Source organism: Protomyctophum bolini (assembly GCF_963924005.1).
Source record: "Protomyctophum bolini genome assembly, chromosome: 9".
In the NCBI taxonomy this organism is placed as follows: Eukaryota; Metazoa; Chordata; class Actinopteri; order Myctophiformes; family Myctophidae; genus Protomyctophum; species Protomyctophum bolini.
The window spans coordinates 39772293-39787853 of NC_137870.1; the positions used below are offsets into that span (position 1 = coordinate 39772293).

Here is a 15561-nt window from a genome sequence, read left to right on the forward strand (position 1 = left end):
AACCCCTAAACTAAAATAATAAACATTATTTTGGAATTCTTAACAAAGATCATAAAAATGTGCTGACGGAGTTGACATGTAAAAGCTGTGACCACATTGTTATCAACATTGTTTGTTTAAAATATCAAACAATTGAATGCTTGTCAGACCAGGTACTCCACTGTTGCAACAAATATAAATGGGACTTGGAAAAGGAGTCTTCAGGCTAAATCTGTCGACAATATTTTCTGATTAATTTAAGACTTTAAAAAAAACCTGACGGAGTTGACGGAGACGTGGGACGAACATTTGATATGAGATATTTAATAGAAAATATAAATAAAAATTAACTGTGTATATTATTTGCCATGTTGTTGACAATCTACTTTAATTTAGTATGTATATTTATGTGATTGTGACAGTATTAGACACTTTTTTGGCAGTTTGAAATTGTGGCCACTTGCTGGGGACAGGCTAAATACAGGCCTTTTTGGGTACAGGGCCTGCTTTTAACTAATTCAGATGGAATATGAAAACAATTATAATGAAATTAAGGGCATAATAATACACAACTGTATTACACTTAACTTTGCAAGTGCTTTTATTTTTATGAATTAATTAAATTTTTACATAAAATAAGGCTCTTATGTGTGGGACATGTTTTTTCCACTTTTGTCCCTCATCTCAAGAATGAGTGACATACATTTACTGTTATAGTACAGCATATCATGTACTGCTCCCTCATACTGTCAGCAATGTCTATTATGATTACAGTACAGCGCAGCACGGACTTACATATTGCCAGCCGGTTTGCATATACAGAAGCAACAGGAGGCAGAACATAACTATACACAATGGAAATTACTCCCACCATCCTCCTGCATAGTGCATACTCCTGATATCTATAACACATGTCTTCCAGAACAAAGGCCATGCATTCCAAACGCTAGCATGTGGGCAGATACCTGCCTAGTGTACTTAATACCAGCATGCCCTTGACTGGTCATGTGCATGTCATGTACAGTTTACAGTACAGCGCTGGTTATCAACGTGCCGGTCCGGGGGCCTCCAGGGGTCCCTGACGGGGCTCCAGGGGGTCCCCAATTATTTATAGTATTATAGTGTGTGTGTGTGTGTGGGGGGGGGACACTGGGTCGAAGAACCTTCCTTCCCTGCTGAATACCTGTGGTCTTCCCAGCTAAATACCTGTGGTCACTTCAGTTTGACTTCCCGGTATGCTTTTAAGGCAGTGGTTCTCAAAGTCCGGTCATGACGATGTTTGAGAACAACTCTTTTTTTTTTCTAAATGTTTTGTTCCCACGATTTTTGTAACCCATTTTCTACTCAGTGGCAATGGGCACTGCACACGCCATTTTGGAAAGAACATGTGCTCCTTCACTACTTCCTTCACAGGTGTTACCGCTGATACTAATGAAGGAGCTGTTCCATTCTGGTCAAACAGTCGGGTTGCTGACATCCCGTTAGTCAGACCTGCGTGGCCGGTTAAGACTCACCCGTGCTGTCACCCATTAGGCTCCCGACATGCGTGGTGGCCTGGTGGGTTACAACTAATCCGTGCTGCGGGTTAACAATCATCTGTGGCTTCCTGTGAGGTTAGGGTTCATGACATGTTACCCTATATGTTGGCCCACTGGAAACACTCTGCTACACCAGTGGGTATCAAATCCCCGGCGGGAATCGAACCCGCCACCGTGCCCCCTCTTTTTTTTGCTCACACTCTTGAGTGTAACCAAAACAGCTGTAGTAGAAATATATCCGGGTCTTGCAGGGTTAAGGGCTGTATTCAGGTCAGTTCTTAATGACTGCACGGCACTTTTGATAGCAGGAACACTGAGGTACGCACACAGTTTGAGAGGCACCACTTTCCATGATGTCCTGCTCTGGATCTATGATGTTTGACACCGAGTTCTTCGGCAAGAAGCCGCATGCGCTCATGTGTGATAGACTAAACACCTTATACAAGATAATCTATAATAATAATATTTGCATTTTATACACTAGACTGGTATGTTCCCACGATGAAAGGTAAAAGCTTGGGATGAGTATGGGGAAGTTGGAGTCTGGTGGAGAGCTCGAATCCTCGGAGAGCAGGGTTACTTTCTTGCTGGATGATTAGTACGGTCCATAAGACACAAACTGGTGGCACATCCAGCAGCTCGCTGACTTCATGGGCACAGACTGGAGCTGTACAAAGTGACTTTACGTGTATGAAGTGTGTCTCTCTCTCTCCTCACCATGGGAACTGGGAAAGGAGAGAAATGTACGTGTGTGTGTGTGTGTGTGTGTGTGTGTGTGTGTGTGTGTGTGTGTGTGTGTCAAGTCTTGACTGGTGGGAGTATGCAATGGGATTGGACGGGTATGCAGGGTCTCCTGCACAATGTTGTTGTGGCGCTGCACCATGCTTGAAATAAATCGCGCCATGCCAAGCTGCAAATGAAATAGTGAATCATGGTGTGTGTGTTATGAAATGTCCAGTACCTCCCCAGTGCCTCCCCCAGTGCCAGCTCAGTGGCTCCCCAGTACCTCCCCTGCAGTGTCCCCTGAGTGCCTCCCCAGTGTCCCCCTGAGTGCCTCCCCAGTGTCCCCCTGAGTGCCTCCCCAGTGTCTCCCCAGTGTCCCCCTGAATGTCTCCCCAGTGCCTCCCCAGTGTCTCCCCAGTGTCCCCCCCCCGAGATTATTGCCACGACAGTGAGGCGGTCAGGAACGAGCCGTAGTCGAATTCCGCAAGCATCACTGAAGTGGCAATAATCACGTTAAACCACACCCTCGAGTGTAATATTACAATTATACAATTGGCTGGAACTCTTTTGCGAAGTTAGGTCTTGGCGATATCTTTATCTTTATGGACAAGTTAAGAAAAGCTTAAGTTGTAAGGCTTAAGGCTATAATCCGACAGAGAACGGTTCTGGCAAGATGCCTTATATATAAGGAGTGGATGACGTCACAACTGGGTAGGCGTGACGTCAACCCTGACACACTCAGCATCACATCTGTACATACACATCATACAGCACAGGACGGCAGCGCTTTATGATTCATTCATAACACTTTCAGGTTGCACCAAAAAAGGAGAGAGCTTCTGCTCATTGCTGATACTGTATCCTATATTGTGCGAGTGTGTCTGTGTGCGTGTGTGTGCATGTGCATGCGTGCGTGTCTATCTTTAGCTCAACTCGGCCAGGAGCGAGCAACGCACATCTCATACTTGGAGCGCCTTGTCATGAGACCTCTCTCTCTCTATCTGTTTGTCTTTCTCACTGTCTCTCTGTTTCCCTCTCTCTTTTGGTCTGTTTGTCTCTGTCTCTTTGTCTCTCTCTCTCTCTCTCTCTCTCTCTCTCTCTGTCTCCCCCCCCCCCCCGCTGCTCGGTCTCTCTATCATCGCAATCCTCGCAGTACCAGAATATGGTCCCTGTTGGCCTTTCCCATACTTCTGAGGACCCTCTGCTATTTCCTCCCTGCCTGCCTGCATGCATAGAGGCTGATGTGGAGGTCAGCCTCCACATCACCAGGGACGTGGGAACCATGAGGCGCAGGGGAAGTTAAGTTTGTACCACCGTGGGAGCAGGCATGAGAGAGAGGCCTTCTGAGACCCACGCAGAGCCCTGACACACACACACACACACACACACACACACACGCACGCTCAAAGACATATATAAGCCAATGCGCATGCATCCAGTCCTATGAAGTCAGCCAATACCATTTGCTTGTCACTTAATTGTGTTGTTTTAAAATGGAAGGAGTCAGATCAGTTGGACATGGGAACATGACCACACAGCCCACGGAAAGTCCTAATACTGTACCCTCTACTGTAGTGTACTGTCACTACTGTACTGGCACACCCGAAATCATCATATATACAGTTAATATATGCGTGTGTGTTTGTGTGTGTGTGTTAGGTTGCGCACAGTTGGTGTGCAACCATGCTGTTTTCGTGCTCAGACCCAGGCAGCCAGCCAGCCAGCCAGCCACACACATAGTGCTCAGACCCAGGCAGCCAGCCACACACATAGCTCCGTATAAGGGAGTCAAAAATAGCAGATGTACAAGCTTGCGGCTTGGTACGAAGAGACCTGCTGTGAGCTTATCTGCTATTTCTAAATAGCCACCAGTCAATCCTTGGACTATACGCTCAGGCTCTCCTTCAGTCTCTTGAGCAGGCCTCCAACTGTGTTGGTCTTTACTGAAAATCCAACAATAACCACGTTATCAAAATGGCCTGGTCAGCCTGCAATGACATGCATAAGATCTGGTCATCCCAGCCTAGTAAGAGGTTCAAACTAAAGGCAAAATATTATATCATTATATGCATTCAAATAATAACTCCTGTATTGCAGCTGACAACACTTACCTCAAACAGTATGGCTTTTGGAATAGATGATAGATTTACATATTTGTACATAGATGGGCTAAATCAGGATACTTACTTGAGATTTTACTGGTAGCAAGCAAAAAAAGATATTACAGGAAACTGGTTACAAAAGAAGTGTCCTACTGCTGACCTATTCATCAACATTGTGAAACAACTGCAGCTCCTAGAACAGATGACCTATTCTTTAAGACTTCAAAAAGAGCTGGGTGAAAGAAGATGGGAGAAATGGATATATTTAGCTGGGGGGCGGATATGGAGTGAATGTGGGCTGTGTCTTTCCTGTTGTCAACGCATTTAAGGATTCCAAAATTCTGTAATATGTATTGTTGTTGCTTGTTAGTTGTTACTGTACATCCCATGACCTCTTCTGTTTTATTCAGTTTTTCCATTTCTATACCAGAAGTATATCATCCAAGTCCAACTCCCCTCCCTGGAGAAAAGAATGCAGGTGTTTTTGTTATTACAGCTCATTACAAACCATGAGAAACGACCCAGAGACAGAGGCATTCATTGTTATTCCAGTGGTGATGATTTAAAGCATCTAGTGTACATGGAGTTATGGACTGCAGTCTGCAGAGGATCACAGCAGCAGTGATGTCTGCAACAGGTGTCCCTCTGAAAGGAAATACAGTAACGGGAGTTTGGTTTCGCCCAGTGAAAGCGGAGCATAGTGCGACTCCCTTCCTTCCTCGTTCTCCCAATTGTTGTGTGTGGGGTCCGGTGCGATCCTCCCAAAACTATGTACAATTACAATTTACAATTTAGGCATTTAGCAGACGCTCTTAATCCAGAGTGACTTACATTAAGCAAGAACAAAACATGGCGATACATCACAATTATCACATAAAGACTATAGTTATCATGAATCATAATGTAAGCTACGAACATAATAGTGGAATATAATAATGAAACTATGCATATTACTATATAGTGCTATGTCTACATAAAATGCTATCTAAGTTACATAAGGTGAGCCTTTGCCTGTAAGGTCGTTTACTTTGTTATCCTCCCTGCGAGTGTAAATCATTAGTTTGTGATGGCATGTTGATTATGGGTCCACGATGCATCTGGCACCGGCACCCTGGGTGATGGAGTGTGTGTGCCTGCATGGGGTGCATGTGTTTGGTCCGATGTACTATTAAACAGTCAGACAGGCATTAGTCCTATACCCAAAACCCAAACTAACTAAACCTGGAACCTCACAGGAAGCCACCACGGGTTAGTTTTAACCTGCCACGCATGTCGGGAGCCACGGGTGAGTTTTAACCCGGTCACGGGTTAGTTTTAACCTGACACGCATGTCGGGAGCCACAGGTGAGTTTTAACCAGGTCACGGGTTAAGGCTTATTCATAGTCTGGATTTTTGGTGGTGAGGTGACCACCGCTTCGGTGGTGCGCTGACCACCGGAGCTGAAATAACGTTGAGCGGTGGTGAGTAAAAACAGAGAAGGGCTGGAGCGGTGGCGGTGGTTTGCTCTTCACCACGGCTTGTGACGTCATGTTGTAGTTCGGTGGTTAGTTGACCACCAAACTACAAATCCAGACTATGTATGAGCTTGTAACCTGACACGCATGTCGGGTGCCACAGTGTTGTCGGACTAATACCTGTTGGACTGTTAGTACTGTATGTCTAACGAACATATGCACCCCGCCTGCGTGAGAGAGAGAGAGAGAGAGAGGATAAGGGCCTGGCAGGTCAGACGACCTTGCCGTCTCTCAGCCATGGTCGGAAATCTGGGAATGCATGTTTGACTGCAGCTGCCCCTGTCCATCGTATTGTCTCCAATACACAGCTTGACAATCACCTGAACGAATCCGCTTTCAAGCATTGTGAGTTTCTGAATAGGCTATTTCCAGGTTTTAAGTGATTAAAGGTCCTTTTTTTATGGTCAGCCTTGTCAATTAGGGTCTGTCGATTTTAACTCTGTCATAGTTGACCACAAGAACCCTAGCATCCCTATTCTGAGCATGGCATGATAGGTCAACTTTCTGTACAAATTAGAATAGGTGAAAAGATTTAGTATATTTGGTTTCCTGCACAAGTGCTTTGAGCTAATAGAGTCTGCCTGCTTGCTCAGGGGATAAATTGTGTCTTGACCATCAGGTCAAAATTCGTGTCAGATCCTGTGTCTAGGTGAGACATGACCTTTGACACGATCTAAATGTCTCAATAGAAGAGCAGGGAGACAAGATAATACCACGTCATGTGTATAAGTTATATTGTTTAACATTCTCTACCATACAGAAATGACAAAATTACATTTAATTCATTAAAAAGAAGTTACCTAGTTCTGCTTGAACAGGATTTAACAGGAAAGCTAATCTGCGTTCCCAGATTAGTTTATGATCCCCGTCTCTTTATTTTGTTGGCTGTAATTGGGTCTCAAGAGTCCTCTATTCTAAATGAAAAGGGTCAGAGAGCTGTCCTGACCTAATTCAGTGGGATAATACAAAGTCCCGTCATGTTTATTCACTTTTTAAAGTGGCAGCCCTATTTTGGGCATGTCATAACATAAGTTGTTGTTGTAAGTGACTGGAAACCGTTTCTTTTTTATTATTATTTTAAAAATGATTTAAATTGCAGTAGGTGGTGCAGGCGATCTAAAAGCTCACAACTCCTCACATCTAGAGTCGTTGTGCATCACATTGCCAAGTGCCATGAGCTTGTAGATTTGAACTAGTATTTATTCATTTCAAATGGGCTCAGAACTTAGAAGTATATTGTATAGATATTAGATAACCAAATATAATAATTGGCCACTATTATACCATCCATCCATCTTCAACCGCTTATCCGTAGTCGGGTCGCGGGGGCAACAGCTCCACCAGAGTGCTCCAGACTTCCCTCTCCAGAGCAACATTAGTGACTTCCTCATGGGGGATTCCGAGACGTTGTGTTTTAGCCAAAAATATAAGATCTCCCACACTTCCCACATATAATGCCTAATTGCGAACGCAGTGAGCACTTACTATGAGACCTTGTAGATCATGTCTGTCTGTGTGTGTGTCTGTCTGTCTGTGTGTCTGTCCCGCTATCCAAATATGGAGTGTGTTGCATCAGCAATCACTCAGCTCCATATATGGGCACAAAAGGGGCCGTCACATATACCTGACATCAAAGACAGCCGCCCATCTTTTTATAGCAGCACATGCAGCCACAACAACACACTAGAAATCAAATCATAACCAAGGATCACTGAGATCTCATGTTGCTGAACACGGAACATGCTTTTGCAATTCAGATGGTGTAAGCATGATAAACATTATGTTCAGTTACGTGATGTATGTTGACTGTATGTTATGTGGACATGACGACGATGATGTGTGGTGGAATTCATAAGCCCTGTATAGTACGGGTCAGCGAGGTCTCTGGTTCTTTGATGGTAGCTGAGGGCCTGATTGAAGCCATGTGGCATTGGTGGTGGTGGCGAGAGCCTGAAATGCTTCGGGCCTGCGTCTCGTCTCAGAACTAATATGATAGATGGACGTCTGACAAGGCCTTCAGTGTTTATTTCTCTTGGAATGCCTCTTAAAGATTCTTTCACGCTGTTTAGCCAGGCCAAAGCTGAGCTCAGCTATAGTGCTACTGTTCTGGTGTGGTCTCTCTGCCTAGTAGACCTGCCGTGTGTACTCTGAACTCAGCCAGTAGAGACGGTTGAAATAATAACAAACAGGCAGATATCATGCCTATTCTAAACAATATGACACTCTGACCATAGACTGTTTTATGTTGGTACCGTTTTACAAACAGTTTAGTAACAGTTTGTGTGGACACATTATGACCGTATTGTCGCTGTCGGGCTGTTTTGTCAAACAAAAGCTTCTAAAGTATAGCAGATGCACTTTGCGCCACGTTTCGAGCTTGTAGATGTGCTACTAATGTTATTTTTTTAATTTGAATCCTGAAAGGTTTTGGACATAATGACGTTTCCACCCAACAGAGTCAAAGAGACGCTATAGAGGGTATGCGCATGCATAAAGTGAATGGCAAATCGAGTGGCAAAGTGACAGGCAAATTGAGTTTAACATTGTTTAATGTCGTTTAATGTAATTAGACTTTTCTGACGTTTGGATGCATATGGGCCAGAAAGTAGTTTTTTGCCACTCATTAGGAATTCCTGCATATAACTTCCTGGTTTGATGATGATGTCACGCGCATACCCTCTCTATACTGTACTGTAGTGAGCGTGTCTCGGTGTCAGAGATGGAGTGACAGCTGTTATCTATCAGATAGGTACTGTAGTGTTTTGTCTGCGTGCCAGATAGCTGTGCTGTAAATGTCAGACGATACAGTACCTCTCACTGGCAGCAATCTGTACTCCACATACAACACAGACTCACATTCTGTACATTCAGACACACACATTGTATTTTCTACTCTCGTTTGATCATTTACAACCCTGATCTGTCTGGAGGTGCAGAGCCTACAGCCGGTGCCGGTGTGGCTGCTTGTGGCCTTGTGGCTGATTTGTGCAGCTGTGGCTGTGGAGTCACAAATCATAAGCAATCATACCTTTCCAGTGCGTGCATTACACAACTATAAAACTTAACCCCCTAAACCTAACCCCCAAATGCCTACTTTTAAATCCCCTAACGGCCTAACCCTAACCTGCATCATTTCCTACTGTAATTGTAAGCCGACGACTACTCTAACTGTATGTCTATAACAATCTTTTTCTGACCATGAAAACAACCAATTTTCTCTTGAGAGGACGTGGAAAATTGTACTGCGCATACACACGCACGCACACACACACACACACACACACACACACACACACACACACACACACACACACTAACTAACCCAAGTGCCCTCCTCTTCTCCTCGCACCCCATCTTTCTCTCCTTTACCCAACTTGACTTCTTTCTTTCTTTCTTTCCGTTTTTCTTTCTTCTCTCCTGTCTCACTCCTCTTTTATCTGAGTTGTGTGGTGTTAACGGTACACCCAGCCCGTTGTTCTTTTATCTGAGTTGTGTGGTGTTGACTGTACACCCAGCCTGTTGTTCTTTTATCTGAGTTGTGTGGTGTTAAACTGTACACCCAGGCCTTCACATGGCCTGTACCAAAGAGCAGCCCTATAACAGACACTGTTTTCCCAGGCTCTGTGTTTCACCACCACTCGGTCCCGACGACACGCCGCTATTCCTGGTGTCTGTCGGTTCAATGTGCTGCACTGCGCAGTAATTCTGCCATATCACGTAAGCAAACACACTTGATAGGCCAATGTTATTCTTAGATGTGACAGGTCTTGGAAAACAGGGCACTGTTCGTTCTGCCATGACGCATGGATGGAAATATTACTGCAGAGGAGGCCCGAGTAATGCGCCGTGGGGGATGCCGGAACTAATTGAGCACAATTATGATTGTGGCTTATGTAAGGCCAATTTTAGAGGGCCCACTTTGTGTTCTGGGAGAGTCTCTTTTCCCAGTGTTAAGTGGAGTTTGTTAGACATACTAACAGTCCAACAGGCATTAGTTTGACAACATTGCCACTCCCGACATGCGTGGCCGGTTACAACTAACCCGTGGCCGGTTTAAAACTCATCCGTGGCTCCCGACATGTGTGGCAGGTTAAAACTAACCCCTGGCAAGTTAAAACTATAACCTGTGGCTCCCGACATGCGTGGCAGGTTAAAACGAACCCGTGGCAGGTTAAAACTGACCCGTGGCTTCCTGTGAGGTTAGATTTAGGGTTGGGTTTTGGGTCGGACTCATGACTGTAGGTCGACTAGTACATAAGTCGGACCAAATTGAGGGAGTCCCCTCTGCGTCTGCTTTAGCTGTGCCCGTGCTCTCGCTGAATTTCTCAAGGGTGCGCTCACCACAGGATGAGCTAATTATGCAATTAGCTAATTAGCAAATCATTAACCACATGCACCCTAGTGTCCCTATTCTGTCGTAGACATTCTGGAAAAGTGGGCGAACATTCTGAGAAAACAGGAAAACATTCAGCAAAATGTTCACAAGTTCACAGATAAACTATGTTCGCTATTTTCTGTTCAACAAAGTACAGTATATAGGCTTTAAGTGGTTAAAACTAGGGCCACGACCAGATGTTGCACATGCTAAATCATCCATACAAGCTCTCTCTCTCTCACACACAACCTCTCGCACGCACGCACGCACTCACGCACGCACGCTGCCGTTCTCTATACAGTATCTTTAATGTAATAATAACGCTAATGCTCTCATCTATCAGGCCTTCAGTTTAGAGAACATGGGCAGTGTGTAAATTAAACATGAATGGCTGTTTGAGCGGGGGAATCCTTCGGTATGTAAATATTGATACGAGGGGGAAGGGATTACATTGATTACATAAGAGCATTCTGAACTGCAAACAAAGCAGATCACACACACAGATAAATGTGTTCAGGAACAGAGCCACCGCCATTGCTGTTGCTGTGTGTGCTTTTTACTATATGCCATTCTTGCTTTGATCTCCATTCACTGTGTAAGAATAAAAAGGAGTCCTAAATGTTTTATAAGGTCACAATTAGTCTGTCTTCTCGGGTGCAGCGTCAGTTGAATCCACCTAAAGGGCAATTATTGATTACAAAGTGTGGTTTAATAATTGACGAAAGGATAGTCTGACAGTACTGGGCTTGAATGCCAGTAGCGATGTTTTGCGCAAATCAGCGTTGTTACGGTTTGATTGATTAATTGAATACTTTTTTGGCAGAAATGTAAAAGAGTACAGTACAGTCAAACACTTGGTCCGGAAGGATATCACACAAAAAAAAGAAAGAAAAAAAAGAATGGCTTCGCGCCGTTGTGAATTTCTTATAGGTTTGTCTTTCATTTCTTCATGACATTACTGAAAACAAAAAATCATTGGATCTTGTTATTAATTCATGAAACATTTTGCATTTGTGGAAAAACGTTTTGAAATAATAATAAATTTAAAACCAAACGTAGGAAACCTAAACTATAAAGGGGGCGCTTAACGGGGGCGCTCTCGGTCTTTTAATATTCATAAAATGCCCATTTTATTGGGATCCCTGCAGCATAAAACCTTTTGAAATGGCTAAATACATATACATAAATCCATACATAAATACATGTGGGGGGTTTGAGAACCACTGTAGGCCAGTATAGCTTGTCGAGTGGACCTATCACAACGAGACGGTGACATCTCACACAGTGTCTGTTTTGTCTATACCTGTGACATGAAAGCCTTTTGACAGGATACAAACAATGCCCTTTGATATTATGACCTCAGCCTTCCACAGCGTCGCTTCCTCTCTCTGTCACGGGGCTGGGGGGGGGGGGGACCTATTTTTATCGCCAACCGTTACAGTGCACCTCGTGTTGTAAAATGAACACCTGGACTGTGCCTTCTAGTTTCCAATGAAAGCTACAATCCGAGCGTTTTAAGTCTCAGATCTGCTTTATTGATCATTTCAACTGGTAGGCATCTTATACCCGGTACCAGCTGTACTAGTTATATTGTATTAACATACTCTACCGTACAGATATGTACTATAGTTACATTGCGTTAACATAGCAATAATGGCTGCCTTATATTATTGCAGCTGTAATCCGTGCGTGTTTGTGTACGTGTGCGCGTATGCGTCATCCTCAATTAGCTGTTAATCTCTTTAAAGCCATCCCTTTCCCTTTTCTGTTTTCTGTTTCCTGCAACCTTCAACCATACTGCATTTACTCTCTCTCTCTCTCTCGCTCTCTCTCTCTCTGTCTGTCTGTCTGTCATGCTCGTTCCTTCTGTTACACATGGTTTGGTCGTTGACATTGCTGAGAGTCCCCCTGTTGTTGTGATTTGTGATACAGTTCACCTCCAGGGAGGGTCTTTTCTAAACCTCTTTTCTAAGAGGCTTGTTTTACACTCTTTACACTCTTTCACTCACTCATTGTACACATCACATCAAGTCATAACACTCGCACGCACGCAGGCACACACACATACACACACACACACACACACACACACACACACACACACACACACATTCAGCCTTGACTTCCCCATTACTGACTTGCAGTAGCACCATCGAGGCCCACTAATGACCCCATTTTACCAATTTGACAAGACTCCATATGCTTTGAATTATATGCCTCTCCCCTCGGTCTCTCTTTTCCTCTCTTGCATACCAAGGCTATAAGAGGAGCCGGAATATTTACTAAGTACAGTTAGTACAGTGGGAGAAACAAATTCCCCTTTCTGGGAAAACACAAACACAGCATGCAGGGGGGGTCAAGCTCACACTCTCCAGGGGAAAATGTACTAGTGTGCTAAAGGCAAGACATAAAGCCAGAGGTTCCATAGCGCTGTGAATGCAACACACGTACAGACTAATATCTGCTTTCATGCGATTTGGTGCGTATACAAATAAATATCTTTCATTAATCATAATCGAGGTCAAAGTTCGAAATAATCGTCTGCAATGCGCCTTATCACAATAGATTCACACCTGTCAAACAGCCAGATGTTCTGAAATGGATCGTTATAATGAATACAAAATGAATCCCCTTTGACAATCGGGTGGCGCGGAGTTAAAGCACCTGTTGAATCCACCATGCACGGTGTGTCCAGTTGGCTGAGCCGCATCTAATTGACCATATAATGTTCGGTGGGGATGGATGCCAGGCTAGGAGGGTGATCTTTGTCGCTAGTAGTAGTGACTCCTACAGTATGGTCTGGGTGTTGAATGACAACAGTAGTATCTACCATACATGGCTCCTCACTGGCAGGGTGATACAGTAAGGGCAGTGGCAACACAGAGGTAAACTGGCAGATAATGACTACATTGGGAGATAAAGGGGGGGCAAAAATAATTGGGTACTACTTTGGGTAAAATAAACGTGTCCCCTTTAGTTACAGTGTATTGGTCAAGTATATACATTTGCACATAACCTAGAAGTCGTCGTCTGCATTTAACCATCCTAGCTATTAGTAGCCGAGGTTGTGCCGTTATGGAACGGCACCGGCTTCAGTCCGTCTCCTGCTCACGGACATTTTGACATTAAATGATTAAGCGGCAGTGACTCAGGAGGTATAGCGCGGCCGCTTGGGAACTGGTTTAAGAGTCTAAAAAGTCCCACTAACATCCCCCAGACCCTAAACGTTACAATATACTGTAAATATCTTAAATCCCCAGCCATATCCCCTTAACCCGGCCATTCATTTTATCACCTCCCTGCGTCATATACTCGGGATGGTGTTTTTTTCCCACCCTGGAGCGTGACACATAAGAGAAAAATGGCTGCTCGCGTGCGCATGGATATGGTGAACGGGTGGTCGAGGAGTGTAGGTGGAAGCTGGGAGTGAGTCAGCGTTGCGCTGTCATAGATAATGGCCAGGAAATGTCTTTGTCGGGGGGGGGGGGGGGGGGTAATTGGATTTCTTAATAGGAAAGGATCCGTCCAGCTCCATTAGGCAGTGGTAAACAGCAACACAAGAGGAGCACATGCAGGAGACGCAGGTTGGACAGAAGATAAGCAAGGAAAATATACCTACAAGCTCACGATGCGTCGCAAGCTTGTATATCGGCTATTTTCAAACGGACAAAATGTATATGGTGTTGACGTGTTTAATGTATGTTTTGTAATGATAATCAAAGTAACTATAGTATAGGCTAACTAAACTTTTCAAATAAATGTAGTGGAGAAAAAGTACAATATTTGCCTTTGAGATGTAGTGGAGTAGAAGTATTGGAAATTAGAAATACTCAAGTAAAGTACAAATACCTCAAAAATGTACTTAAGTACAGTACTTAAGTAAATGTACTTAGCTACTCTCCAACACTGCTCCCTGTCATTGCATTGTGTTCAAACTCCTTCACGTTCACGCATCATGAATAGACCTGCGTTAGAATGGCAAGTCTCACTTCCCGGCCCTCTGGCCATCAGCGACCATGCATGTATGCATGTGTCACCAGTGGTGGGCAGTAACGAGTTACATTTAATATATTACTGTAATATTATTATTTCACCCAGTAACGGGTAGTGTAAGCGGGTACTTGACCAACAACTGTAATATTATTACTATATAAAAAAAAATAGTATATTACTCAAGTTTTGTTTGCTGCCTTTTGAAAACATTTAATTAAAAAAGGCGAAGATAGAATGCTGCTTTTATTTTCTACTGTGTACAGTAACGGTACATAATCTGGAATACTGTATGCAGCAGAAAAACATAGTTCAAACGACGAGAGACTGCGTAGCACTTTGTTTTTATGTGCAATTGTTCCGTTTTGGCTGATTGGTGACTCTTTAATTCCAATGAATTGGATTCAGTTCACACCTAAACATGGGGGGGGGGGTTTCCTTGCCCCGTCCCGTCCCACTGGAGTCTGCGTCACGCTGGGAGACCCTCCGAAGGGGGAGAGAAACTACTCATTCCTATAAGAGAGGGAACAGTGCGGCTACTATGCGGCCTGTAAATTGAGCCTTTCTTCCTGCGAGAGAGAGAGAGAGGGTGACATGGTGGAATGCGGCACATTGCTGTGGACATGGGTGGGCTCTCTCATTCCACTCATAGCATCTCCCTCATCGCTTTGACCCCTTACAAATCTTCTGCCTCTTTTCTTTCCTTGTGTGCCATCGTTCCCCGGTGGCTGGGCGTCCACAGTATATATATTATATAATATATAGACAGGCAGGCAGTTTCTGTCCCATATCAGTATGAAACTATAAATTATAATAGTATTATAGTATTATTATTATGGCTATATAATATATACTGTATATCTTATATGTTTTATCCCTGCTTCTGTTCAGACCAAATTAAATACATGCGCTTCCTTTTGGGGAAATGTAGACCCTCTGATATGCTTGATGTTTATGTTTGATAATATCACAATTGAATACGTTAAATGAAAAATATTTCATTGTTAACTAAAATGTAGGGAAAATATTAGCCAACCCCACAAGCCACGCTGTGAAATAATGTGAAATGTCAGTGTGCTTTTCCTACAGCGAACTGTGACGTACGGTTTCACATCTCGTACAGACTCACATCTCTCTCTCTCTCTCTCTCTCTCTCTCTCTCTCTCCCCTCAGCCTGGGCCGTGATGGAGGTGAACATGGAGGACAGGGTGGAGGTGTTCAGGAAAGACACCGCTCAGATCACCTGCATCTTCAAGTCCGCTGATGGGTTAGGGGGCGTCATGATACAGTGGCTTTATGTAAGTGTTATGACACGCACCCACGCACACACACGCACGCA

At 44.0% G+C, this 15561-nt stretch overlaps 1 protein-coding gene across 4 annotated transcripts in view; it reads left to right on the plus strand.

The window, feature by feature from the left end:
- Positions 1-15561, plus strand: part of LOC308321377 (cell surface glycoprotein MUC18-like) — an 85143-nt gene that overhangs the window by 40920 nt on the left and 28662 nt on the right. For all 4 annotated transcript variants that reach the window (XM_080772237.1, XM_080772236.1, XM_080772238.1 and 1 more), the window contains exon 2: positions 15396-15520. In XM_080772237.1, coding sequence (XP_080628363.1) covers positions 15396-15520 — 125 coding nt within the window. The remainder of the gene's footprint in view (positions 1-15395; positions 15521-15561) is intronic.